The sequence below is a fragment of the Cyprinodon tularosa genome, unplaced genomic scaffold, assembly GCF_016077235.1.
Source record: "Cyprinodon tularosa strain WSP-4 unplaced genomic scaffold, ASM1607723v1 ctg730, whole genome shotgun sequence".
Taxonomy (NCBI): Eukaryota; Metazoa; Chordata; class Actinopteri; order Cyprinodontiformes; family Cyprinodontidae; genus Cyprinodon; species Cyprinodon tularosa.
The window spans coordinates 30,762-55,396 of record NW_024039486.1 but is presented as its reverse complement, the minus strand read 5'-3'; the positions used below and the strand labels follow the sequence as shown (position 1 = coordinate 55,396).

At 38.6% G+C, this 24,635-nt stretch overlaps 1 protein-coding gene across 3 annotated transcripts in view; it reads right to left on the bottom strand.

The window, feature by feature from the left end:
- The window catches only part of ift88 (intraflagellar transport 88 homolog), a 51,936-nt gene that overhangs the window by 19,070 nt on the left and 8,231 nt on the right, over positions 1-24,635 (bottom strand). For all 3 annotated transcript variants that reach the window (XM_038269600.1, XM_038269601.1, XM_038269602.1), the window contains exons 8-21: positions 21,865-21,969; positions 21,624-21,726; positions 17,992-18,338; positions 17,067-17,137; positions 16,880-16,966; positions 16,692-16,791; positions 12,466-12,552; positions 12,154-12,340; positions 11,137-11,245; positions 10,879-11,020; positions 10,645-10,760; positions 6,447-6,499; positions 6,266-6,331; positions 6,069-6,175 (exon numbers count right to left, since the gene is read on the bottom strand). In XM_038269600.1, coding sequence (XP_038125528.1) covers positions 6,069-6,175; positions 6,266-6,331; positions 6,447-6,499; positions 10,645-10,760; positions 10,879-11,020; positions 11,137-11,245; positions 12,154-12,340; positions 12,466-12,552; positions 16,692-16,791; positions 16,880-16,966; positions 17,067-17,137; positions 17,992-18,338; positions 21,624-21,726; positions 21,865-21,969 — 1,680 coding nt within the window. The remainder of the gene's footprint in view (positions 1-6,068; positions 6,176-6,265; positions 6,332-6,446; positions 6,500-10,644; positions 10,761-10,878; positions 11,021-11,136; positions 11,246-12,153; positions 12,341-12,465; positions 12,553-16,691; positions 16,792-16,879; positions 16,967-17,066; positions 17,138-17,991; positions 18,339-21,623; positions 21,727-21,864; positions 21,970-24,635) is intronic.

Below are 24,635 nucleotides of genomic sequence, written 5' to 3'. Positions count from 1 at the left end.
TGCATCTGTCTTTTTGCCCACTTTGAAGGACGGCTTCAGTGTATCCTACATTGCGAGTCCAAGCAAGCCAGCATCTCCGTGCTCAGTGAAATAAAGGTACTTGGTGCTGAACAGTGGTGAATATTGGAAGTTCAATTAACCATAATACAAGTATGTGAATTGTTCCATCTGAAAATACTACGAAAAATACTTGTTTTAAACGGTTATTGAGTCAGAAATGTGGTGGGTAATGTTTGGTTTATTGAAAGGTTTTTATCTGTCCCTGTGTAAATGGGTTTGGCTAATATTTAAGCATGGATTCTAATATAGCTGCAGTGCTGGGGACTATTAATCTGATACGATGCAGCTGTTAAAGCTTCTCAAAAATGTTATTAACACCCAGAAAAGCAGTGAGAAGTTCGGTATTCATTCTTTTCCTGCTTTGTGTGTCAATTGTCACGGTTGACAGTTGATACACAAAGAAGGTGACAGAGCGTACGGCGGTAAAAGCTGCAGAAGGCTAGACCTGTTTGAATTAAAAACCAAAACTCTTCCGGTCTCCTTATTTTTACAGACCTCGAAGGATCTAGTCCAGATAGACCGTGTTCTTGGAAGACACAGCCTTTAAAATCGAACACACCCTACGTCAGAAAACCAAATGAGCCAGACAGGAAGTCAAACACTGGGAGAGAGAAGCAGCACATTTCAGAATAAAAGGAAATACATAGAAGGAACCCAAGCGTTTAGGCCGTGGATTGCCATGCAGCACATTTTGTGAGGGATGAGAAGGTATGATGGGGCAAACATAAGAGCCTAGGGAAGACTTTCCCATGGAAAAGAATTAAACTGCATAATGGTCATATTTCCTTTCATACTTCTCTATTCTGTCAGCTCATGTGGATCCTGTCGTTGTGACATTCTCTCTCTCTAGAAGAGCTTGGGGAGGTCTTGTGTTCTAACCCTTCCTTGCGTTATACCAACACTATGTAACTTTTGTCCCAAATAATGTCTTAATTTGAGGTCCTTTAAAATATTCTTCAGGTTTCAGCACTTGGTGCGTATTGATGCTTCATAAAGGGGCCAGTTCCGTCATTTAATGGGTCATGTGAGCCCAAATGTTGCTTTATGACAGTTTTATCTCCTCTTAAAACACGGAGCTAACTAAGCTAAAAAGTTACTGTTAGTCAGGAAAACTGGTCAAACATAATTTTGGTTTTCGGATGCAAGATTTAAATTTGTCCTCTATGACATCTCACTCTGCTGCCCCACAGCAGTCACTGCATGAAAAGTGAGATTTTCGTCCCCGTAAACCCCCGTAAACTCCCGCAGATCTGCCTGATTTTCGTCAGCTTCCGACAATTTGCAAACCGTGCTTGTCCGCGTTTGTCGTGCCACAAATTGTCGGAAACGTACCATGACGTATGTGGAGAGCGATCAGCTGTACTAATGGCCCTAATTAGCATATGAATGCAGCAAACCCGCGCGGCTGGCCAAGTATGGCTTGAATAACCTTCTCAGTATTGGCTGAAACCACTATTCTCAAACAAGTGAAATCGCTCGTGATTGGCAGCAAAACCACACGTGGCCACGCCAGGCTTTAATTTTCTTTCTGAGTATTGGACGGAACCACTTCTTTTTAAACAAGTAAAGTCGCTCGTGATTGGTTGGCATATATATATATATTTACATATAAATTTACATATATATATTTATTCATATATATATATATATTTATTTATTCATTCATATATTTATTCATTCATATATTTATTCATTCATATGGTGTGTATTTATGTTATCCTACACTACTACACAATTAGTATGCTACCATCAAGGACATGAATGAATTTATACAGGAAATGAAGATTTGCCAGGAAGCTTTTTATGCAAAGAAAGAGCTTTATTAAAACACACACAACTATATACAACGCGTATCCAAACACATGCGTTTCTAAAAATTAAAAGTCCGTGAACGGTCCGTTTGCTTCCTCGGGGTTGGAGGTAACTGGCAGCATTCCCTCCGAGGCAGGTCCGATGTGCAGACGCCTACTGTGCGTGGCCCTGTACTTTGGCATCGCTTCTAACCGGGACTGCAGCTTAACACATAGTTCAGTGAGATCCGGCCTACGAAATGGCGGCGACCGCACAATCCATCCAGAGACACCGCCGAGGAAGGCGGACTTCCAGTGTTCCACTTCCTCATCTGCCAGCACACTCTGCCTCGCTTTCAGCAGCTGAAAAAAAAACAATGAATCAGCGCACTGCGTATGGACACAACACATCTATCAATGCACCTGAAAAATAGTCACCAAATAAAGTCTTACCCTCTTTCTTCTGGCCCGACTCCGAGCAGATAGCCTCCGCACGCAGCGTGTTGACTGGCTGCGTATATCTGAAGCTCCTGCGTACCGTCTGAAAATACGTCTTACAGGCAGCTGGAAAACAATTAAATGAGAGTGGTATAAATAAAAAATCAAACGCAAGTCACAGTAACAAGGAAGGAGAAAACATTAAAACAAGTCACTTACACACAATGTTGTCTTTATCAACATCGTGCAAATCTGGACTTGCCGAGATGGCTCCGAGCAAATAGGAGGCCTGTGAAAACAAAATGTAAAGCTATGATCGGTATCCATTACCTTTTACCGCAGAATGAAAGCATATTCTTTAAATCTTACCCTTGCTCCGGTTCATAGCGCCTGCAATTAGTCTCCGAGTTGTGAAGACGGCGTACTGCTTCCTGTAAATCACAAAAAATACACTTTAATAATGCTTGTTCTTGCAAGGCTACTATTAGCCGCTATTAGCCGTAGCTCAGGCTAGGCCGCTTTTAGCTTAGCAGGCAGTAATCGAACATATATTTACCGCTAGCATCTCTTCTTTGAGTTCGTCTTGTTCGATGCAGAGTCGCCATCGCGTCCAAGAGGAGTTTTACCCCGAAATCCCCCATACTCCGCTCCAGACCGCCTGCACAAAGCAAAGCATCCATCCTCCACTGTGGATCCAGCCGCGCCGCTCTGAGTTTCTTGGAGATCGTACAGAGCATGCGCGAGATGAACCAGGGTGTCCGCGGATCAATAAAAATAATTAAAAAATCATTCTTTTTTTTTTTTTTATCAAGGCCTTAATTGGCACTAAAATTATTTAAATATGTTATATAGCTAGAGGATATATATATACGTATATATGTGTATGTGTTTACATACATACAGGAGTCATGGAACTGTGCTTGCAGCTCCTTCATATTTCATGTACACTAATAACTTGTGTACATGGTTCTTGTTGATGGCATTAAAATCATTTCAAATAGCATTAAAATAGCATTAAATTAGAGTCACTCATTCGTGTATGAACCCTGTGAGCGCTTAATTTAATATGACATATTAAAAAAATCCCACCATCATCCAGCCTATGTTCAGTTTCTGCCCAAATATATATATATATTTTTGTAGATTTTTGTAACGGGGATAAGGATAATTCAAAACTGCTTTTTTTTTAATGAACTTGTTCACTACTTCCAAACTCAGCATCTCTTTTCATTCCTGTAATAAGAAGTTTCTTTTGAATGGATTTGATTAAAGTTTAAGTCCCTCGGTATAAAATAAATATTTTGATGGAGATGAGAAATCTGCTTCCTCGTTGGTGAATAACCAATAGTTTGGATCCAATCATTTAAATAAACGGTGTTAGTTTTTTTTTTTTTTATATATATATATAAGAATTGTGTTATAATTTCTAGTCAACGATCTGTTGCTGCTATATTTTAATTTGACGAACCGGAATTTGTCGATGTTCTTTTTCCTGTTTGGTGCGATAACAATTGCGGATCTTGACCTGGCCAGACCTTATGACCACAGTGTACCAATCTTCTCATGGCTACTTCCAACAGGATAATGCGCCATGTTATAAAGTAAATCATCTCAGACTCATTTCTTGAAACTTTTCCACTTAAGTAATTGTGAATTGAGCATATTGACAGACAACATTTTATTTTTTATCTTAAATGCAAATTTTTTTTTTTATAATTACTGCTCTAAATGTATTGCTCTGTCAGCTAAAGATCTGTTTTGGTCTCTATACTTTAATTAAATAAATCAATTCAAGCTAAAATGTAAGAGGCTATACTGAGCCTGATCTCTTTGTATCAGAGATTTTCTTACCCAGAAAGATGTCACTTGGGGTAAAACCCCCCCTGCAACCCTGGTTTGCATTTGTATAGCTCACAGCATGTTCATTTACATGTTAAAGCCTCCCCTAGAATTCCATGGGGGGGAGGCATGGGGGGAACACTGCCTAAGAGAGTCCACGTCAATTTCTGACAATTTACGGGAGTTTTCGGCGAAGCCTGCAAATTGTCGTAAACTGCCGCTAACCTGAAGTTCCACGACAATCTACAGTGCCGCATATTGACGAAAATCCCACTTTTCATGCAGTGAGTCTGTCTGTTATTAGATTCAAAAAACACAAAAGGAGACTGGTTAATTTAGTGTAACTGCAGTGTGGTCAGAAGCTTTCAGGGAGGAAAACCTGGAAGTTACAGGTCTAGAACTCCTAGTGGCTAAAAATTACAGCTGGCTAGCTCAAGTGGTAAGTCACAGGACTAACCAGCTAGCTCAAGTGGTAAGTCACGGGACTAACCAGCTAGCTCAAGTGGTAAGTCACAAGCCAAGGCTTCCTGCACACCTGGGTGCTGGCAGCTCATTCCCTCCCAGCTGGAGGGAATGAGCTGCCAGCGTGGGTCCTTAAGCAAGACCCTTGACGCTAATGCTTGCTTTGGGGAGTGGCGACCCTAGTGGCTAGGGCATTGCGTTTGGAATCCAAAGGTTCTGAGTTCAAGTCCCACTCCCATGGACTGCCACTCTGGGTCCCTAAGCAAGACCTTTAACCCCCATATCCATAACTTCTCCTGCCTGCTGTGTCCCATGGTCTTCATGATGCTGGTTATTCAATATATTTTAAGGGGTAGAATATAAGGGAGTTAATAGAAATGCTTTATGAAATGCTTTATGTTTTTATGTTTAAAGAAAAATATCTCTGATAAAGTATTCCTAATTTCTTTGGTGTGTTTTCTCAGACCTAGTGGGTCTGGGCAGCAGGACCCTGATACAGAGTCTCGATTTCTTCCTGTTAACCCTTTATAGGGTCAGTGAAATATTATGAAATTCAACATTTAAACACAACAGTGTTATTGAATGACAGAAACACAACTAATTGCTTTTGTAATATTAAAAAAGTAATTTTTTAATATTACCATCATGACACAGGTTAGTTTTACCCTACTGATAATGTGTTGTTGCAAAAGTAACAACAACTATTGTAACAACAACAATAGTTGTTACTATTGCAACAACAACTATGTAACCTTATAGGTCAAAGTTACATTGACCTTGTAAATCTAGGTCAATCTTATTAGCAGAAATAGTCACTTGCCCTAATATGGTAAAAAAAAAATGAAAAAAAAGTGTTTGAAAACACTTACAGAAAGAGAAACAATTTGCTTCATTAAAACATAATCCTCAGAAAATTAATGCAAAGAAAGGAACTTCAATTTTACATTTTTTAAATTGGATTTTAAACTTTCATAATTTCAATTTGAACTTAACTTCTTTAGTTTGTTGTACTTAATGTACAGTAACATATCACATACAGTAGACAGCATTAGATTACTGGTGGTATTCTTTAAAAAAGTCAGCTTTAAGACAAAGGTCACCCTTATAGACTGCAGATCACATTTACAATCATGATTTTGCCTCTTTAGATGTGCAGTGATCTTTATTTATCGATAAAATGTTAAAGGGGAGGTTTTTTCTCTCCACTGTAGCCATATGCTTGTTCAGGAAGAGGTAAAGTGAACCACACAGTGTAAGTGTCATCCACAGCTACAAGCTGCAACTTAATGGATGCTGGTTAGATTATACTGACTCCGTAAATAAAGTTAAATTATCAAAGTTGTTCTTAACCATGAGTTGGTCTGGTCACAGAAACTGCAGATAATACTTCAACAAGAGAGTACAAATTATTCATCTGAGCAGCAAAAATGCAACAAAGTGCTTTTTCTAAGTTATATCTTTAAAAAGTCTCAAACAAACCTGCTCTTTCATCTCCTTCATCTTCTCCAACTTCTTCAGCTTGGTTGCAAAATCTTGGACTTCCTTCAGTCCCATGTCAGCCGAGAGCCTCACCAGGAGGGTTAGACCTGAACACAAACACAGAAACGCATTTCTTATGTTCTACTTCAAATTTAATATTTAATAAAACCTTAGACACAAACAAAAGTATAACCTACAGTCCGTGTTTTCTGGAAACCTTTGATGGATCTCTTTGTAGGTTTCAAGAGCTTTCTGATAGTTTCCTAAAAGAAGAGAGGGAGAGAAGTTAAAGCATTCCCCAAACTGGATGATGATGCAAATTGACTTTGCTGATCGGTCTGATGAGAGGAAAAAATAAATAACAGGTTTTATTCTCACCGCTTCTTCTATAACAGCTTGCGACTAACATCTGCCACTTCACCTGGGTGGGCCTACGAGACAAAGCAGAAACAGACCTGCTCACTAACAGATCCCAAAAATTATTGAAATAGGTGTATTTTCTCTTAATTTGAGATATTAAATAAAATAATGTCAAAATGAAATTAGTCATTTTACCATGAAAATGAGATAATTATACAATAATTAAACACTGTCCTGTTAGTAAGATACATAGGTTATCTATTAAATGTAAAGTACCCAAGCATAGCTGCTCAGTGGCGCAGTGGGTAGCACTGCTGCCTTGCAGCAAGAAGGTTGCGGTTTCGATTCCCGGACTTGGGTTTTTCAGCATGGACTTTGCATGTTTTCATGCACATGACTGTTAGGTTAATTGGCTTCTCTAAATTCTCCTGAGGTGCGAGTGTGTGTGAATGGTTGTTTTTCCTTTTTGTCTGTATTGCCTTTCAATGGACTGGGGACCTGTCCAGGGTATACCCCGCCTCTCGCCCGTTGACAGCTGGAGAGGGGCACCAGCAACTCTCGCGACCCCACTTGGGATAAAGCGTGTCAGTATCCCTCTAACTGGGGCCAATGACCAACAGGAAGTTATGTGGACATGTGTTTTATTATATGATACAAGGTAAATGATACATTTTGATTTAATAATCAAACTGTTTTTAATGCTTTTCGCTGTTTGTTATTTTTTTGTCAACAATGCTCAATACCATTAAAGGAGGAATACATCTTTTCTTATACTAGTGATGTGAAGAAAAGGCATCATTTTAGATGGGAAATGATGTGACGTTCATCTGAAATCGATCATTTGACAAAACTACGTCTTCTTGCCAAAAGCTTTATAAAGTTTCCTAAATTTAATTCTTTAGTAGGCATGTTTTGTTCAACAAACAGTGCTCAACAGCCCCACCTAGGGCTAGAAATTATACTTATTGCTCCTATAAAAATGTCTTACAGACGTAACAGAGGCAGTGAATATTTTTTCACCATTATAACTGCACTTGAATATTTAAAAAGTATATATATATATATATATATATATATATATATATATATATATATATATATATAAATTTAGGGGCTGAAATGTTCTTGTTAATTAACATAGTTAAATGTATTTTTTTTTAAATATATGTACTGAAGTCCTAAGCGGGAACCTTTGCTGTTGGTGTTTCTTGTACAACCTTAAATCTGATATACAAGCAGTATCCCAGGTGTTGGGTTCAATCTGAACCACGGAAGTAGACTATTTTTGAACTGGCAGATGTATAACTAACGGATATATAAACCAATAATCTCTACATAACTTAAGCTAAATTCCCACTGCAGGAAAATGTGACCCATATCACTGTTTTTCATTGCAGTCTGAATGACCAGATTCTGATCTTTTTATTGCCCAAAAACATCCAGTTGTGCCAATTCCATATGTTGTTATTTATTCAGATCCGTATCGGATGTCTGCAGCCAGCCGCTGTCTGAACAGTCATGTTGCATTTTCACATCGCTCTCCTGGCTCTAACTACACACCCACACACAGCAGCAGAAATTAGCGATCCACTGGGGGTTCAACACTTCTAAAGAAATATTTAAAAGAAGTTGCATAAAATATCAGGGGTTCCTAAATGATTGTGACTTTCAACCTATCTGATGGGTGGATAACCTAAATAACGGAAAGATAAATAAATATACATTAAGAAGATTTTAATTTCAACAGATTAATGCAGTTTGAGTGTCCAAATTTGATCACCTTTTGCTTTTAGCTAAAGTCAAACCGTTATTTATCTTTAAAAATATCTTTAAACTACGGCATTCTTTTATTTCGACCCACCTGGACTACTAAAATGCACTTTATTTCAGTATATGTCACAATTTTCTTCCACACGTGCAGTTAGTCCAGAACACTGCGACTCATCTTTTAACTGGACCAAAAATTCTGGCAAATTAGTCCTGTTTTAGCATCTTTGTACTGGCTGCCTGTTCAGTTTAACCCTACCGTTTTTTAACACTTGCATACCCCTTACAAATGGGGTCCCCCATCCCTTCAAGGTCTAGAAGTAAAAGATTTATATCCAGCCATTCAGCTAAGGCACTATGTGGATGCAGATTCTATTTTTTAATATTTTAATATTATTAGCTAAGGCCTTGAATAATTTACCTACTGTCAATTAAGTTGAAAAAAAAAAGTTAAGAAAAAAGGTAAAAAGCTAAGGGAAAAGTTAAAAAGCTAGTTGTACACTTACAAAGTAAAGTTAAAAAGTTAAAAGCCGAGTTAAAAAAAAAGTAAAAAATGTGTCTGTTGCAACAAAAAAAAATTGTGTTTCTTTCACTTTGTGTTTTTCATTAATTTCTTATAGAAGCACTTTTGTTATTTCTTTCTTAATATATTAGGGCAAGTGTGCCTTTCTTGTTATTTTTTGAATGTTACAAAAGTAATAAGGTCTTGTCCTGTCCTACAACAACACTATTGGAGTGAAATTTAGATTTTCAAAGTATTTAAATTAATGCCCTATAAAAGATTAAGGGTTGATTTTAAGATTTTGTTTTTTTCAAAGTTTTAAATGGGCTGGCCCCACAGGATATCACTGACCTCTATACACTGGCACGCAGTCTGAGGTCAGAGGGCCAGCTCCAACTTATGGTCCATAGGCTAGACTTAAAGGAATAGTACACCCAAAACATGATTAGCCTTCATTTTCTACTCACCCCCATGCTGAACAACACTCTGGAGTACTTTTTTGATATCTCAAATGCATCTGGAGATCTGGGAGGCTTCTTGCTGTCTGCTGACATTCAAATAATGGAGGTCTATGGTGCCCGAGTCAGAAAGGTCCATAAAAGTCCACAAAAAACGTGTCAATATTCCTCCATACTGCTCGTCCAATCTATTCCAAGTGTCCTGAGTGGGTAGCATCCAGAATTTACTCGAAACAAAGTCATTTAGAATGTTTTTAGAGCATAAACAGTAGTGTATAGGATTTCCTGAAAGCGTGCACCTGCGCGTTCACGATGCTACGGAAGCCGGCAGACCAAACCAGATGAAAGTGCGCATTCAGCGTCTGCTCTTCCAATAATGCAAGCGTAGAAGAAGAAATGTGCTGTTTACCTGTGCAAGGAAAGAAACAACGAAAGAAAAATGTCTGAGGACTTCAGTGTTGAGGAAGAGCATGAGTTCTTTGCCGAGCTGAATGCGCACTTTCGTCTGGGTTGGTCTGCCGCGGTTTCCGTAGCGTCGTGAACGCGCTTTCAGGAAATCCTATACACTACTGTTTATGCTCTAAAAACATTCTAAATGACTTCGTTTCGAGTAAATTCTGGACGCTACCCACTCAGGACACTTGGAATACATTGGACGAGCAGTATGGAGGAATATTGAAACGTTTTTTGTGGACTTTTATGGACCTTTCTGCCTCGGGCGCTGGGCACCTCCATTATTTGAATGTCAGCAGACAGCAAGAAGCCTCCCAGATCTCCAGATGCATTTGAGATATCAAAAAAGTACTCCAGAGTGTTGTTCAGCATGGGGGTGAGTAGAAAATGAAGGCTAATCATGTTTTGGGGTGTACTATTCCTTTAAAACAACCACAGCACTTGAGTATTTTAAGTCCTGTCTTAAGACCTATTTCTACTCTCTGTATTTTAACACGGCAAGTTTTATGGTCCTGTGTGTCTTTATTGTATTAATTTTTTTTTTTTTTTTTTTCTACTGATTGCTCTGTATTTGCCTATATGTTTTTGTTTTTTCTTAACTATGCAGCAGTTTGAAAATGCCCCTCTTTATAAAATGTAATATATAAATAAAGCGGACTGGATAAAATAAGCTAAATGATAATAACTAAAATTGATTTGATGGGTTTATATTCTAAATAATGAATAAAAACAATTAATTGCAAAGAATACAAATTTGTGTTTCTGGGCTTGTAAAGTCAATTTATGCAATAATTTAGAAGCAAATTGAAGCAATTGAAAATGTTGTTTATTTGGTTAATATAATGTTTTTGATTAAAATGCGATTTATTGGGATCAATCAATTATTAAATCTTATATGTAGGTTCATATTATTTATGTCTTTTTTAAGTATGTCTTAGAACTACTTTAGAAGATATTTTTATGTTTTCTGATTGTATATATGGTACTGGGGACAAAAGTACAATCTAAAACCCAATGTCAACAAATACTAACTTACTGTATGAGAGCTGCTCGTTCAAAGTACTGGATGGCCTTCTCACAGAACTGGGTCTCCACGTAGTGAGCCCCGAGCCACTCGATCACATCAACGTTTGACGGAAAGTACCTGAAAGACTGAACAGCAGTCCGATGCATGGGAGTGTTTTTAACACCAATGTAGCCTGAAAACTTAACCTTCGTTATTTATTGTGTAGAGAGGGGGATAATGAAAAAAAAAAGTCTCCTTTCTCACCTCATTGTAGCACTGGAAAGCCTGGGACTTGTCCCCTTCCTCGTCGTGCAGCTTTCCCAGTTTGGCCAGTACGTGTGGATCTGTGGGAGTGACCTGCATCAGCCACTCGATCGCCTGTTGAGGATCTTCTAGCATCTCGTAGCTGAAACCAGGAGGTCAAGGGCCAACGGATATCAAAGGTTTAAGTTTACAATCGGAATAAAGCCTCAGCAACAGTGGCTGATTTATTAAGCGTCACAGGTGTTATGACTGGGATACAGGTCGGCCAGCTGATAAATGACCTGGAAGCTGTTCCTCAGAATGGCATGAAGCTTCAGGAAGCAGTCTAAAGCCTCCTCCAGTCTGCTCTGTCTCTTATATGTCAAACCTACATGAGGCAAAAGGGGAAATTATGAGTTCTTAGTTTTTTTTGGGTACAATTCATTATTTAAATATACAACATTTCACTATAACCTTCTGACAGTAATCGGCCTTTAAACATAGAACCAGGATAGATGGACTGAGGGATATTTGATAGAAGTGTGCTGTTATATCTAAAAATATTAAATCCAATCTTCTTTTGTATTTTTAAAATGTTCTGTTTGGTTTTACAGATTTTACCTCGAAAGATTGATCTGCTTTTTTCCTCATAAATCTGATTCTATTCTTAGAAAAGTTTCATATATTAACAAAAGCAAAATAACAAAAAGAAGAAACATATTTTATGTGTTGTATAAATGTCATAAAACATTTTAGAATCAATCTCAGACTCTGGTAATACAAAAATATTTAAAGACTTTACACGCTGCTATTGCTAAACATTAACATTATAACTCAGATTTACATCTTTGTGTTTTTTTTTTCAATGTTCCACCTTTTATTTCCTTTCTTTTTCTTACAACTTGTATTAATATGTGGTTTTCACCTGTATTTACAGGGCAAAGAGGTCCCTAAGTATAATACAATGGTAACAAAAAGAAGGATGTGAAAGGATAACTGATGGATGTAAAGTTGATGAGCATGTGACAGTTTGGGAAAAAAAACTGCATGGATGGATGGATTTATTTTTCTTACCTAATTCAATCTAAAGAGTAAAGGAAAAGACATCTCCAGATTGTGTAGGAACCATGCTATGACACCAACCGTCCAACATGACAGAATCTCAGTAAAAACAGACCAAACTTTACTATCAAACTTCTTTTTCTGCTACAGCTATGCTGAAAAATACTTTGTTCGTGTGATAATGAGTCAGCAGTTACTGTTCGACAGTTACAAATAGCTGAACATAAACTCTACCCAGGTTATAGAGCGCCTCAGTGCACGAGGAGTCATTCCTCAGTGCCTCTTTGTAGAACTCAGCAGCCCTTTCATAGTCCTTCATGACAAACACCATGTTTCCCTTGTTGACAAGTACAGCTGGATTATAACGATCAGTGTTAATAGCCAGGTCAGCGTATCGCTCGGCCTGCTCGTAGTCCTTCTCCTGTAAAACATAAAAACTACTGAATCAAGACTTCTGTCCATTCATTGAATTTAAATCCAGCGTATCACCTAAAATACATTTTTAACATAAAAATCTGTTGTTTTAACGAAGTTAGAGAGACTTACCAAGAAATAGAGGGAAGTAAGGTTAGTGGCTGCCACGCCTTTCACTCTGCTGTCTTTCTTTTCAAATGTTTTTAATATTTCCACCGCCTGTTAATGCAGTAAAACAAAACATGTTGAGTTCAGCTTTCTGTGAGTCTCTCTGGTCCTGAAGAGAGATCTAGGTGTGGCCGTCAAAAGTATGAATACAAGCATAACGTTTCATATTTACCAGATTAAAACCACAGAGATTGTAGCTCATAGACTAACACAACACATTGGTTTATGGGGAATTGTTTGAAATGTTCATACAAAGAAATCTAATACCCTGATACATTTTAATCTAATCTGGCATAGTAAACAAGGTCCTCCTTTGATTTATATTTAGTACAAATCCAGCTGTTCTCTGAAGGCCTGCGTTTTGTAAAAGCAACACTTCAAAAGGTCAAATTTATTGTGTTTGTCACTGAAGGTCTTAATATTATAAACGTTCTGATGGCATTTTAGCGAAAGTATTTATCAAAAACATAATTAATGTGTCACAATAAGTGATAGCTGTATTAACCTTACATGGAAAAGGATTTTTATGGGGCCCCCAGGAACTTGGGGCCCTAGGCAACTGCCTAGTATTGCCTAATGGTAAATCCCTCCCAGCCCTCCAGAGCACATTATAGGACATCATTAGATCTCAGGATCCAAGGTTAGCAGGTCTGAGCCATAAACTTTTAGGATTATGCGAGAATGTAGCTTTATAAAACTAAAATATTTGCTTGATTATTCAAGATTTCCTGAGACTAAATATGTCCTAAAATGTACACCATAATACCACACAGTGTACATTCAAAAATACTTGATTAAGTAAAGTTGTAGTTTCCTTTCCATATAAAGCTTTTGCCAATGACTCTATGGCTTTGTTAACCAATAACTGCCTCTCCAAGTCTCTCTGGCTGGTCCATTTGGACATCGGTATGTGTAGGTAGTGGGAAAAAACAAACAAAACTAAAACAATTTGTGATCATGAAAGCAGAGAGCAAACATACCTATATCTTAGCCACAGATATGGGAAAAAATTAGGCAAAAGCAGGAGAGAAGGGAGGACAATGAAAAGAGGAAGAATTTAAGTGCAATCGAGAGCTGTGTGACAAAAATGAAGCCATGTAGAAACAATGATCAGATATCGCTACAGTGGTTTAAACATAAAATCACTCCTTATATGGAAAAGCAAAGCAAACCCTTCACACATTAGAGCAATAATGGGAATAAGCAACCTAAAAATAAACATGTAAGCAACATATTTGAACAAAGTCTGGACTGAAGTATTTATTCTCCACATTTGCTGACACACCTGGTGAAACCAGATGTGAGCAAAAGAAAGTTTTGCAAATTCCCAGGTTAATAATGTAATTGTTCTTACAGAATCACAAGGGACACATTTACTGACCCCCAAAACAATCTTTGTTTATTTTACATTTTTGACGTGGAACTTTATTAGAACTATAATAGCTGCTCTTCAAAATCAGAAAGTCAAGAAGAAGCACTATTTAAGTGAGGCGAAGGGTGCTAAGAGGCATTAGTCAGGACATACAGGCTAATGGGGCTACAGAGCCGCATAAGACATTATACACTCCGCTAATATCTGCTTATTGTAGGAAACTGCAGCAGGACTGAGTTTGTTTTGTTTTTTCTTTTAAGTAAAAAGGCAACTCATGAGCTCTTATGTATGGTAGAGTATCTGTGATGCTGGGGGGCATTTCTTTATAGGTTCTCTTTTATTCAAGCTTCAAAATATTATCAAAGAAAGTATTTTGACGTAAACAATGTGCCAGCTCAGTTCCAACAATGACAGGTCCTACATAAATCACCTTGGCCACTTTAAGTTCAGCAGTTTGATAAATAAAAACAAAGCCAATCAGCTAATTAGACGGCAGCTTTTAGGCGTATTGATGTTATGATGTCTATATGCAGAATTCAATCAGAGAATCAGAGCGGGGAGGAAAGGAAGATATTTAACAATGCAATCAGCCTTTCACGTTTTCAGAAAATGTGTTAAAAAACTGAAGGAAGAAAAGAATAATAGAGGGAGGCTGATCAGACAAAAAAGCCAAAATGAGGACAGAGAAGATTAGGCGGACGTGTTTAAAATGATAGAAAGTTCAAATACCGATTAAAACTATGACATGGAGGAACAGAGTTTGGACGATACAGATTTTTTTTAGGTCCAAATAATCAAGTATTTTTGACATCAGTCCAACTGCACTGCAAAAAATTTAAATCTAAATAAGCCATTTTTTCTTAAAATAAGTGAATTTTGTCTTGAATGGAGGAGGTAAGTGTGATACTTTGCCAATGGAACAAGACAGTTTTACATTAAATAAGAAAACACAACTGCATTGTCTTATTACAAGCACATATTATCTAATTATCTTATTTTAAGAGTAAAAATACCCATTCAATCAGCAAATCCATCTTATTTACCTGCTGAAATTAAGGGTAAATACACTTGATTTAAGAAATTTCTACTTATTTCTAGATAGTTTTTTGCCATGTGATCCCAGATCTGTGCTGCCAATTCTTTGGGGGGGATCAGTACTTAAAGATTTTATTACTTCTTCTTCCACCATTAGCATAATAAAAAATACAATGAAAACAAATATTATACCAGCTTTAATCATAAAACAATTCAAACAAAACATTAACAATGGTTAGCAAATAGAGGGAGCAGCGATGCAGGAGCTATAGATGATCTCAAGGCATGACTGCTGAATGCAATAATGAATCACCAAATGCATTAATGCATCAGCTGATGCTGACATAAAAGAAACAACCAGAAAAAAGCTGACTGAAGTATTTTCCTATCATTAATAAGGAATCATAAACCAGGGGCCACTCCCAAAAGAAGCTGGACTGTGGCATGTTGAAAAAAACTTTAATGTCATCTGCCTTATTCAGATGGTAGAGTCAGAAATTTGCCCAAATGGATCTTGAATCAATCCAGTACTGATTCAACTTTTCAGGAGGCGGCTGGTGGCGTCAGAAGTGGGGAGTTACGACACAGATTAAAAACTAAAACATTTGACACACACCATCTAGTGTGATTTAGGGAAAGCGGGTGTGACAACTGCAATCAGGTCTTTACGCGCCCACATTCAACCACACTCCATGAAAAGCAGTGCATGATTGTGATTTTGTATTTAAATGAGTCAGCTGATCGGTGACATATAATATTAATCAAACGCAGAGAAAGAGAAAAATGTGTTTAACTGAGACAGAAATAAATGTGTTGTGTGAGATGGAGATGATAAATATGATTGGTAGTCACAGTAGTGACGTGACAAATGAAAGGAAGCATTATGAATGGCAACTAGTGTTGCACCGATACCAGTATTGGGCAGGGCCCCGATTTAGCACTAAAATGGTGGTATCGGTATCGGCGGGTACCAACAAATAGGGCACCGATACCATTTTGAGAGCCAAAAGTTTATTCAACTATTGTCACCCATTCCAGGTAGGTGATAAAAAGTTCTACTGGATTCACTTTGTATTAGTCTTTTTCCTGCTTCACAAAGGAAGGCGGTAGCTTGACAAAGCCATGATGGTAATTATTTTACATCCAAGTAGTATGCAGTTCTTCATATATTCACACACACATCAATTTTAAACAGATGGTATCTGCATCAGTCAATACTGCACAGCAAGGTATTGGGTATTGGTATCTGGGCTAAAAAATGGCATCTGTGCAACACTGATGGCAGCAAGTTCTGGACTGATCATAATCACATCCCAGGCGCCCCTTGCGATGCTTCAGCTTTATGGATAAATCCAAAGAATGGTCTTGTTTCTAAAAGTTGCTTCAGATTTAGAGATAATTATGTTTAACACCTGTTGGGGATTTCGCACAGTTACCAGAAGTAGTTAACAGCTGCCCACCAATCTATCTATCTATAAGATTTAATATGGTAAAAAAGTCAGCTACATCAGATTATTATAGTAAGATGTTTCCTAATCTAATGTGGATTAGCTTACATCTTTAATAAATTGTAGCCTTAAGCCACACTCATTTTTAATCTATGTCAAAAAAATATTAGTTTAGTATATGGACCATAGATTAAAACATTACTTTAATATGTTGTTCTGTGACAAACTTCACCCTGTTAATCAGCAGGTAAAGGAATGTGTTTGTAAGAAAATATCAGAGTTTTGAACCGAAACCCACGCTATCTGACACTACTCTGTAAGAAGGACAAACTCACCTGATTATAGTCCTGCTGTCTGATGTATGTGATGGCTTTGTTGATCTCCAGATCACTGGCAAACTCCACATATTGAGAGCTCTTTACCATGTCAACACACCTTAAAAGATCAGAAAAAAAGTAAGAAGAAACTAAATTTAAGTAAAAACTCAAGGAAATATCAATATAGCACCACTACATTCACAAACCAGTCAAAACCGCTGGCAAAGGACGTCTCAATAGCTGGAGCGATTAGCTTGGCTGCTGTCATGATGTACTTCTCAGCCTGGATTTTCCTACAACAAGAAAACAGTGACATAAAAATAAGACAAAAGAACACATGCATGTAAGGACTTGGTATACATAATATGCTGGTTTATGCAGAGTTCCTCTTACAGGTTTCTTTCCATCTGATGCAGCTTGTCATTTCTAGTGGCTTCGATGACCATATTGGAACTGGGGTCATCCTGAAAAAAGCAAAAAAAGAACAACAGCACAAAGTTAACTGGAGACAATTCAAATTTCAATGAAATCTGTAGAAACAAAATAAAACTGACTTAAAGCAGAGAAAATCTCAATCCGTAATGAAAATAAATGCAAATTTATAAAGATTAAGCAGTGATTTTGGATATTTTTCATGTTGCAAATATGGTATTTGAATGACAAACCAATACAAAGTGGTTTCAATATCGAATTTTTTCAGGTAACACGATATTGAGGTAAAACAAAAAGCAAAAAAATAAATAAATAACAGCAGTGTCATCCCGAGAATACGATCCTCAGTGAAACATGGTTATGGCAGTGTCATGCTGTGGGGATGGTTTTCTTAAAAATATTAAAAATTGTGCTTAATATAATGACAACAGTTTAAAGCAGAAACTTGAGGGTAGGTGGAGGTTTACCTTCCAGCATGGCCTAAAACATACAGCCAGAGCTAAAATGGAATGATTGAAGCAATTTAATGAGCTAAAATGGCTAAATCAAAGTCCAGACATAAATCCAATCAAGAATCTTGGACACTGAGGTTGGAAGATGTGCTCCATCCAATCTGAGCTTCAGCTAATTTAGAAAAGGTTTGGATCTCTAGATGTCCAAGGATGTTAGGGATATACTCCAAAACTTGATTTTAGTTCTCTTCAGGGACAGAGAATAAAAATGCAAACTGCACTTTGCCATTTAAAAACATGCATCCCTTTAAATTCACATTACTCTTATCTGCTACACAGAGTTAAAATCCCAAATTGAATAAAAATACATTAATGCTATATGAGCCAAAAGTTTAAGTTCAGAGATTTTGCAGGATAAAATTCTTCTAACTTACACTTGCTAGGATGTACTTCTCTTCATCATCAATCCCAAGAGGGACGGAAATGAGCTTCTGAAAGGCCTGCTTCATCCTCTCTCTGTCTCTAATAGCATAGTAGCACAGGATAAGGTTGTATCCAGTCTTTATGTTGGGACTCTCGCTCATGATGTGCTCGAAAGACGTTATGGCGTCAGAGTACTGGCCCAGGTGGACAAACACCGCTCCGATGTTCTGCATGATTTTGATCCTCATTTCCTTGTGATCGGCGAAGATCTGATCCAGCGCCATGCGGTAGAATTTGATAGCTTTAAGGTAGTTCTTCTGTTTAAAGTAGATGTTGGCCATATTGACTCTGAGTCGGCCTGGAAGGACAGAATTTGCATTTTAATGGCAATATAAAATATCTAACAAGGGATTAGAAATAATATTGATTTAGTTAAAAAAAAGGAATCATTGACACCTTTACAAATACGATTAATTCATCCCTAGAAAGTAAGGGGATGAATACAGTAACTATAGACCTAAACTATACTAAAAGCTTAATCTGAGCTTAACATTCAACTAGTAAGTTAGATCCCTCTGATTTCTACCTCCATTTTACCTATGATTAATCTTTCTCTAATGATGGGATATGTAGACTAATTCATGCTATTTTCAGCATATTAGTCTGGAAAGAAGCAGGTAGAGCTTGATTTCAAAGTTAGGACTAAGACTCAGAAAAAAACAGGTTAGAGTCAATAAGATAACTATGGATGTGACACAAAAACATCTTTTTTTTGTATATAAAGAAAAGCTCTTACAGCAGCCAGTTTAAATCTTAATGATATAAACAGTTCTTTTGGAACATAAAGGGAATCAATAAAACAGTAAAATTCAACATAAGATAAAAAAAATGTGCCATTAAATGTCCCATTGAGGAATCAGGTGTAGTTTTATTTATGCAATAAGGCAAACAAATATAAACTCAGCATTAAACTATGAAAAGTTATATCAAATATTAAAATGTGTTGGTAGATATTTAAAAAGTGGCTGCTGCTCTCTGAAACAGGGGAGGATCAATGGTGTTAATTTAATCCAAATGTCACATATTGCATTAACAAATGTTGACACACATAAAACACATCACTACAACAGGTGAAAATAGCTGTGGTTAATAATAATAACTGCACTTTATTGATCTCACACTTGTGAAATTTACCTCTGCATTTAACCCATCCTCTTGGGGAGCAGAGGGCTGCCATTCGATCCCCAGAGTGCAGACTGTGGGGATCGAACCGGCTACTTGCAACCTTCTCAGAGCACAAGCACACTGCTCTAAACACTAGGCCTTCACTCCCCTTTAACCGCTCTGAAAAAATAAACTCCAGAAACCACGGCAAGAGTTGAGCACAAGATGACTGTTCTGAATGAATGAACACTTCCCTCTGGACTAATGAGGAAAACCTCCTCGCTGTCTAGCCACTGTCAGTCAAATCTTTTAGTATGTTTGCCAATCAGCATCGGGCAGCCAGCCTTACGACTTTCTCACCGCTTACTTCAATATACTCAGGTCCAAACCTCAATAGGGATTTCTCATGGAGACTGAAAGGTTGGCTGCAATCCCGCAGCAGTGTGTTGTACGGATGGGACGATTTATGAAAACCGTCAGAACCGTTCGGTTCGACTGTCTCGGTTCGGTTCGCGTGTGTTTCGTTCGGTTCATGCGCTGCTCCTTTTTCTCATAGGGGAAGCGTTTACACTCCAGAGCAGAAGGTGGCGGTACTGCGACCAAAGCCAACCACCAGTAGTAAACAAGAAGAAGAAGAAGCGAAGCAGCTTAGCCGGGTGTAGCAGGGAAAAAAATCAGTTGTTGTGGAGAATTGTGTCGGAATGGCGAGTGGGAAAGAGCAGGAGTTGGAAGACGCGCCAGCAGCACTTTATAGGTCTGCTGTATGGGAGCGCTTTGCATTTAGAGTGACCTACGATGACGGCGGAAAGAAAGTTGTGGATAAAAGTGCAACAGTGTGCGAGCATTGTGCAACACATTTCTGTTTACGCTAACAGCAACACGACCAACATGTCATGCTAACCCCGAAATCCCTCATACTCCGTCAGCAACCCCCGCTCCGCCCTGCTGCGCTCCAGACCGGCTGCTCAAAGCAAAGCATACAGCCCCCCTGTGGCTTTGTCCGATCCCCTCTGAGTTCCTTGGAGATGGTAGAGAGCATGCGCGAAATGATTAAATTCAAAGCAGCAGAACATACGGAGATGATCCAGGGTTTCCACGGATCATTTAAAATAATTACAATCCATTATTTTTGGGGGGATTTTTTCATTAATTCCATAAATTTTTATAGGATTTCGGTGTAAAAATCAACATCGAACCGAACCGAAAACCGTGACCAGAAACCGTGAATCAAACCGAACCGTGAATTTTGTGAATCGTTCCACCCCTAGTGTGTTGCAGTGAGCTTATCGCAGGTATGACGCAGACATTTTTGATTTATGCCCAACATTGAAGCGCGGCCTGCGCTATATTAATCTACGCCACAACACAACAGGTACAATCAGGAACTAGCTGTGGGTCTGGATACGGCTGAGGTGGTGAGGAAGTGGGGGCAAGTTTGTCCAACAACTGAAGGACATGAGGACGAAAAAGAGCGGGGATCCAGGTGGAAAAACGGTCCTCGTTAGTCTAGTTGGTCCAACTTCATGAGTTGTTTTCCACAATGGTGGTCATACAAACAAAACAAGCCGGTAAGGTACCAAACAGGAAATACGCATAGTGTAGAGTGGATGAAGATCTAACCAATCAGAGACCTCCTGTCTGCGGCACTACAGAGGTGCACCAGAGTGTCTGCATCGGGGACGTCTCTGCGTTCACCGCGACACCTACACAGACGACCTGGTTTCGAAGTATAAATCAGCCTTGACAGGCAGCGTCCTGCTGCTCCAGAGCAGAGGGAAGATCATGTCCAAGAGGGGGCTGAAAACATCATCTGTGGTCAGTTCATCACGATAATGATCCTACAAAACTATTCTGTTCTAGTTCAGAGCTGCAGAACCCCCACATACAGGCGGGCAACGGTACTGGGTGAAAGCTTCCTGAAGCCGGCCAGACTGTGGGGGATTTTCCACTGCCCTTCGTAATGGCTGGAAGTGAATATAAAAAGTTTTTTTAGATTTGTTGTTAATAACGGCAAATATCAGAATACAAAATGAAAACATTTTTGCCGGCAGGTTGTTACATTTTTAGTTTATGTAGGTACTTATAACTGTTTCCCCACAGTTCAGTAAAAAAGGTTTTAGTGGAGAAATATTGATTAGCCCGCTCTCTTTTCCTGGATGGGATGCAATCAGCTGGTTTTCTTTTGATAGAAAACTTTTTACTAATCTGACTCTATGACCTGATTGAATATTCTCTGTAAAGTGATTTTTTTTTTTATCTCGCTCCATAGATTGATATACGACTTAAGTCTTTTATACATTAACCAACCCCTAACTTAGAATCAAACAACATGTGGTCAGTTAGATGTGTCACACAATACAAAAGACTTCTACTCGTAATTTTTTTTGTTTTAAAAGGTTTGAGGAGCAACACTTTAGAGTCAAGCTGCCTCATTGTGAGAACATACGCTGTAAGTCTGCAGCCAACTGGATCTGGTTACCTGCGTTACTGAACATCTTGTTTTTCACAATGACCTGGTAGGTGGTCAGAGCCTCCGGGTACATTTCATTGTTTGCATACTGGTTGGCGAGGTTGAACAAAACCTGATAAAGACATAATTAGCAAATGTTTTGAAGTGGTTAGAGACAATTTTACAATTTAATTAGCCTATAAATAATAACACTGTTTAAGCGAAACAATAAATAGAATTACAGCCGATTTATGATCGCTGTTTTACTCACAGAATAAGTGAGGTCTATGTTGATGTGTTCTGTGTTGCCCGACTGTTCCCTCTGTCTGACCAGCACTCGTTCCTTCCTGCCTGCCTCTTTGGCTTTTTGGAGCGCCTGCAAAAGCAAATGCCCAAAAAAATGACAGGCTATAAAGACAACAATTAACAAAGAAGATATCAGAGACAATCTGTCTGTAATGAGAAAAACTTTAGAGAAGCAAATGGCGCAAATATTTCAGCCTATTGTTGTGAGATTTGTAATGTGTCTGCAACCTCGATATGAAGTGAGATCTAAGGTCTATGTTACATTCTTGTGTTGCTTGCATTATAAACATTTTTTCATCTGTTCTATTGTGGTGATAACAAAAGGAAAAATAAGAAGAATTAGTTTAAGATTTCTCAGTCCTTTTTTTTCTATAAATGTGTTACTGTTTACAGTCATAACAGCAATAGAGATATGTTTCTCTTCAGTAAAAAATAGTCCACTAGACAGAAATTGCTTACAATTTGGGATTGACCGTTACTAAATTTCTGTAAAGCAAATAAAAGTGTCTACATTTCAGACCAAAATCTCTACCTTCATTTTTTCAAACATTAATACAGCATTTATTGATCATTCGCCAACATTAAGTCAAAATAAAACTTTTATGGGGTTTTCATAGATAATCAATTGAACTTTGATCATTTTAAGGATGATTTATTCTTTCAAAGTATACAATAATCAATATGAGGGATTGCCTTTAAGTCAATGAGTCGATGCAATCAACTGGTTTTCCTTAGATAAAAAACTTTGAATTAATTTGACCTCCTTCACCTAGGGAGAATTTAGAGAAGCCAATTAACCTAACAGTCACATTTTTTGGACTGTGGGAGGAAGCAGGAGTGCCTGGAGAGAACCCACCCATGCTCAGGGAGAAAATCCAAACTCCATACAAAAAGATGACATGTGTTGTGATTTGGCGCTATACACTCACCGGCCACTTTATTAGGTACCCCATGCTAGTAACGGGTTGGACCCCCTTTTGCCTTCAGAACTGCCTCAATTCTTGGTGGCATAGATTCAACAAGGTGCTGGAAGCATTCCTCAGGGAGTTTGGTCCATATTGACATGATGGCATCACACAGTTGCCGCAGATTTGTCGGCTGCACATCCATGATGCGAATCTCCCGTTCCACCACATCCCAAAGATGCTCTATTGGATTGAGATCTGGTGACTGTGGAGGCCATTTGAGTACAGTGAACTCATTGTCATGTTCAAGAAACCAGTCTGAGATGATTCCAGCTTTATGACATGGCGCATTATCCTGCTGAAAGTAGCCATCAGAAGTTGGGTACATTGTGGTCATAAAGGGATGGACATGGTCAGCAACAATACTCAGGTAGGCTGTGGCGTTGCAACGATGCTCAATTGGTACCAAGGGGCCCAAAGAGTGCCAAGAAAATATTCCCCACACCATGACACCACCACCACCAGCCTGAACCGTTGATACAAGGCAGGATGGATCCATGCTTTCATGTTGTAGACGCCAAATTCTGACCCTACCATCCGAATGTCGCAGCAGAAATCGAGACTCATCAGACCAGGCAACGTTTTTCCAATCTTCTATTGTCCAATTTCAATGAGCTTGTGCAAATTGTAGCCTCAGTTTCCCGTTCTTAGCTGAAAGGAGTGGCACCCGGTGTGGTCTTCTGCTGCTGTAGCCCATCTGCCTCAAAGTTCCACGTACTGTGCTTTCAGAGATGCTCTTCTGCCCACCTTGGTTGTAACGGGTGGTTATTTGAGTCACTGTTGCCCTTCTATCAGCTCCAACCAGTCTGGCCATTCTCCTCTGACCTCTGGCATCAACAAGGCATTTCCACCCACAGAACTGCCGCTCACTGGATGTTTTTTCTTTTTCGGACCATTCTCTGTAAACCCTAGAGATGGTTGTGCGTGAAAATCCCAGTAGATCAGCAGTTTCTGAAATACTCAGACCAGCCCTTCTGGCACCAACAATCATGCCACGTTCAAAGTCACTCAAATCACCTTTCTTCCCCATACTGATGCTCGCTTTGAACTGCAGGAGATTGTCTTGACCATGTCTACATGCCTAAATGCACTGAGTTGCGGCCATGTGATTGGCTTCTTAGAAATTAAGTGTTAACGAGCAGTTGGACAGGTGTACCTAATAAAGTGGCCGGTGAGTGTATATATAAACTGAATTTAATTGAATTGAATATCAACTGAAGAGAAATACCATAGTTGTTTTGTTTTTTTTTATCCATCAGTGCAGACATTCTATGTGACAAATAAATGAACAGATTAAGGCTAGAATTTGTCATGATCTTGGCACTGATGGTTCGTTTTTTTCACTTGCTCCTTGCTCCCCTGTCTAATTGGTTCTGTGGCTGATTAACGCCAATCATTTCCACTTGGTTCCTCTGCTATTTATGTTGTGTGCGTGCCTTCCATCAGCGCCAGGTTTTTCGAGCATTTTGGTGAGACTAACTCTAGCTTTTTGAAGTCTATTCTGTTTTTTCTGATTGTGACCAGTTTCTGTCCTGTGGATCCTGAGTTTTGCCTTGCCCCTGTCTGCTCTGTTTGTCTGATCTGTTCTGGACTGATTCCTGGATTCTAAAGGCTTCTGAACCTGGGCCTGTCTTCTAACTCTGGCTTTGGATTTCCCCTTATGGACACTGTTGCTGCTCGGCAACAGTGTCCCATTTGGATTCAGCTCTTTTCTCCGAGAACGGACTGAACTTTGAATCAGGTCAGTGACTTTGCTCGAAGTCGTGATCCG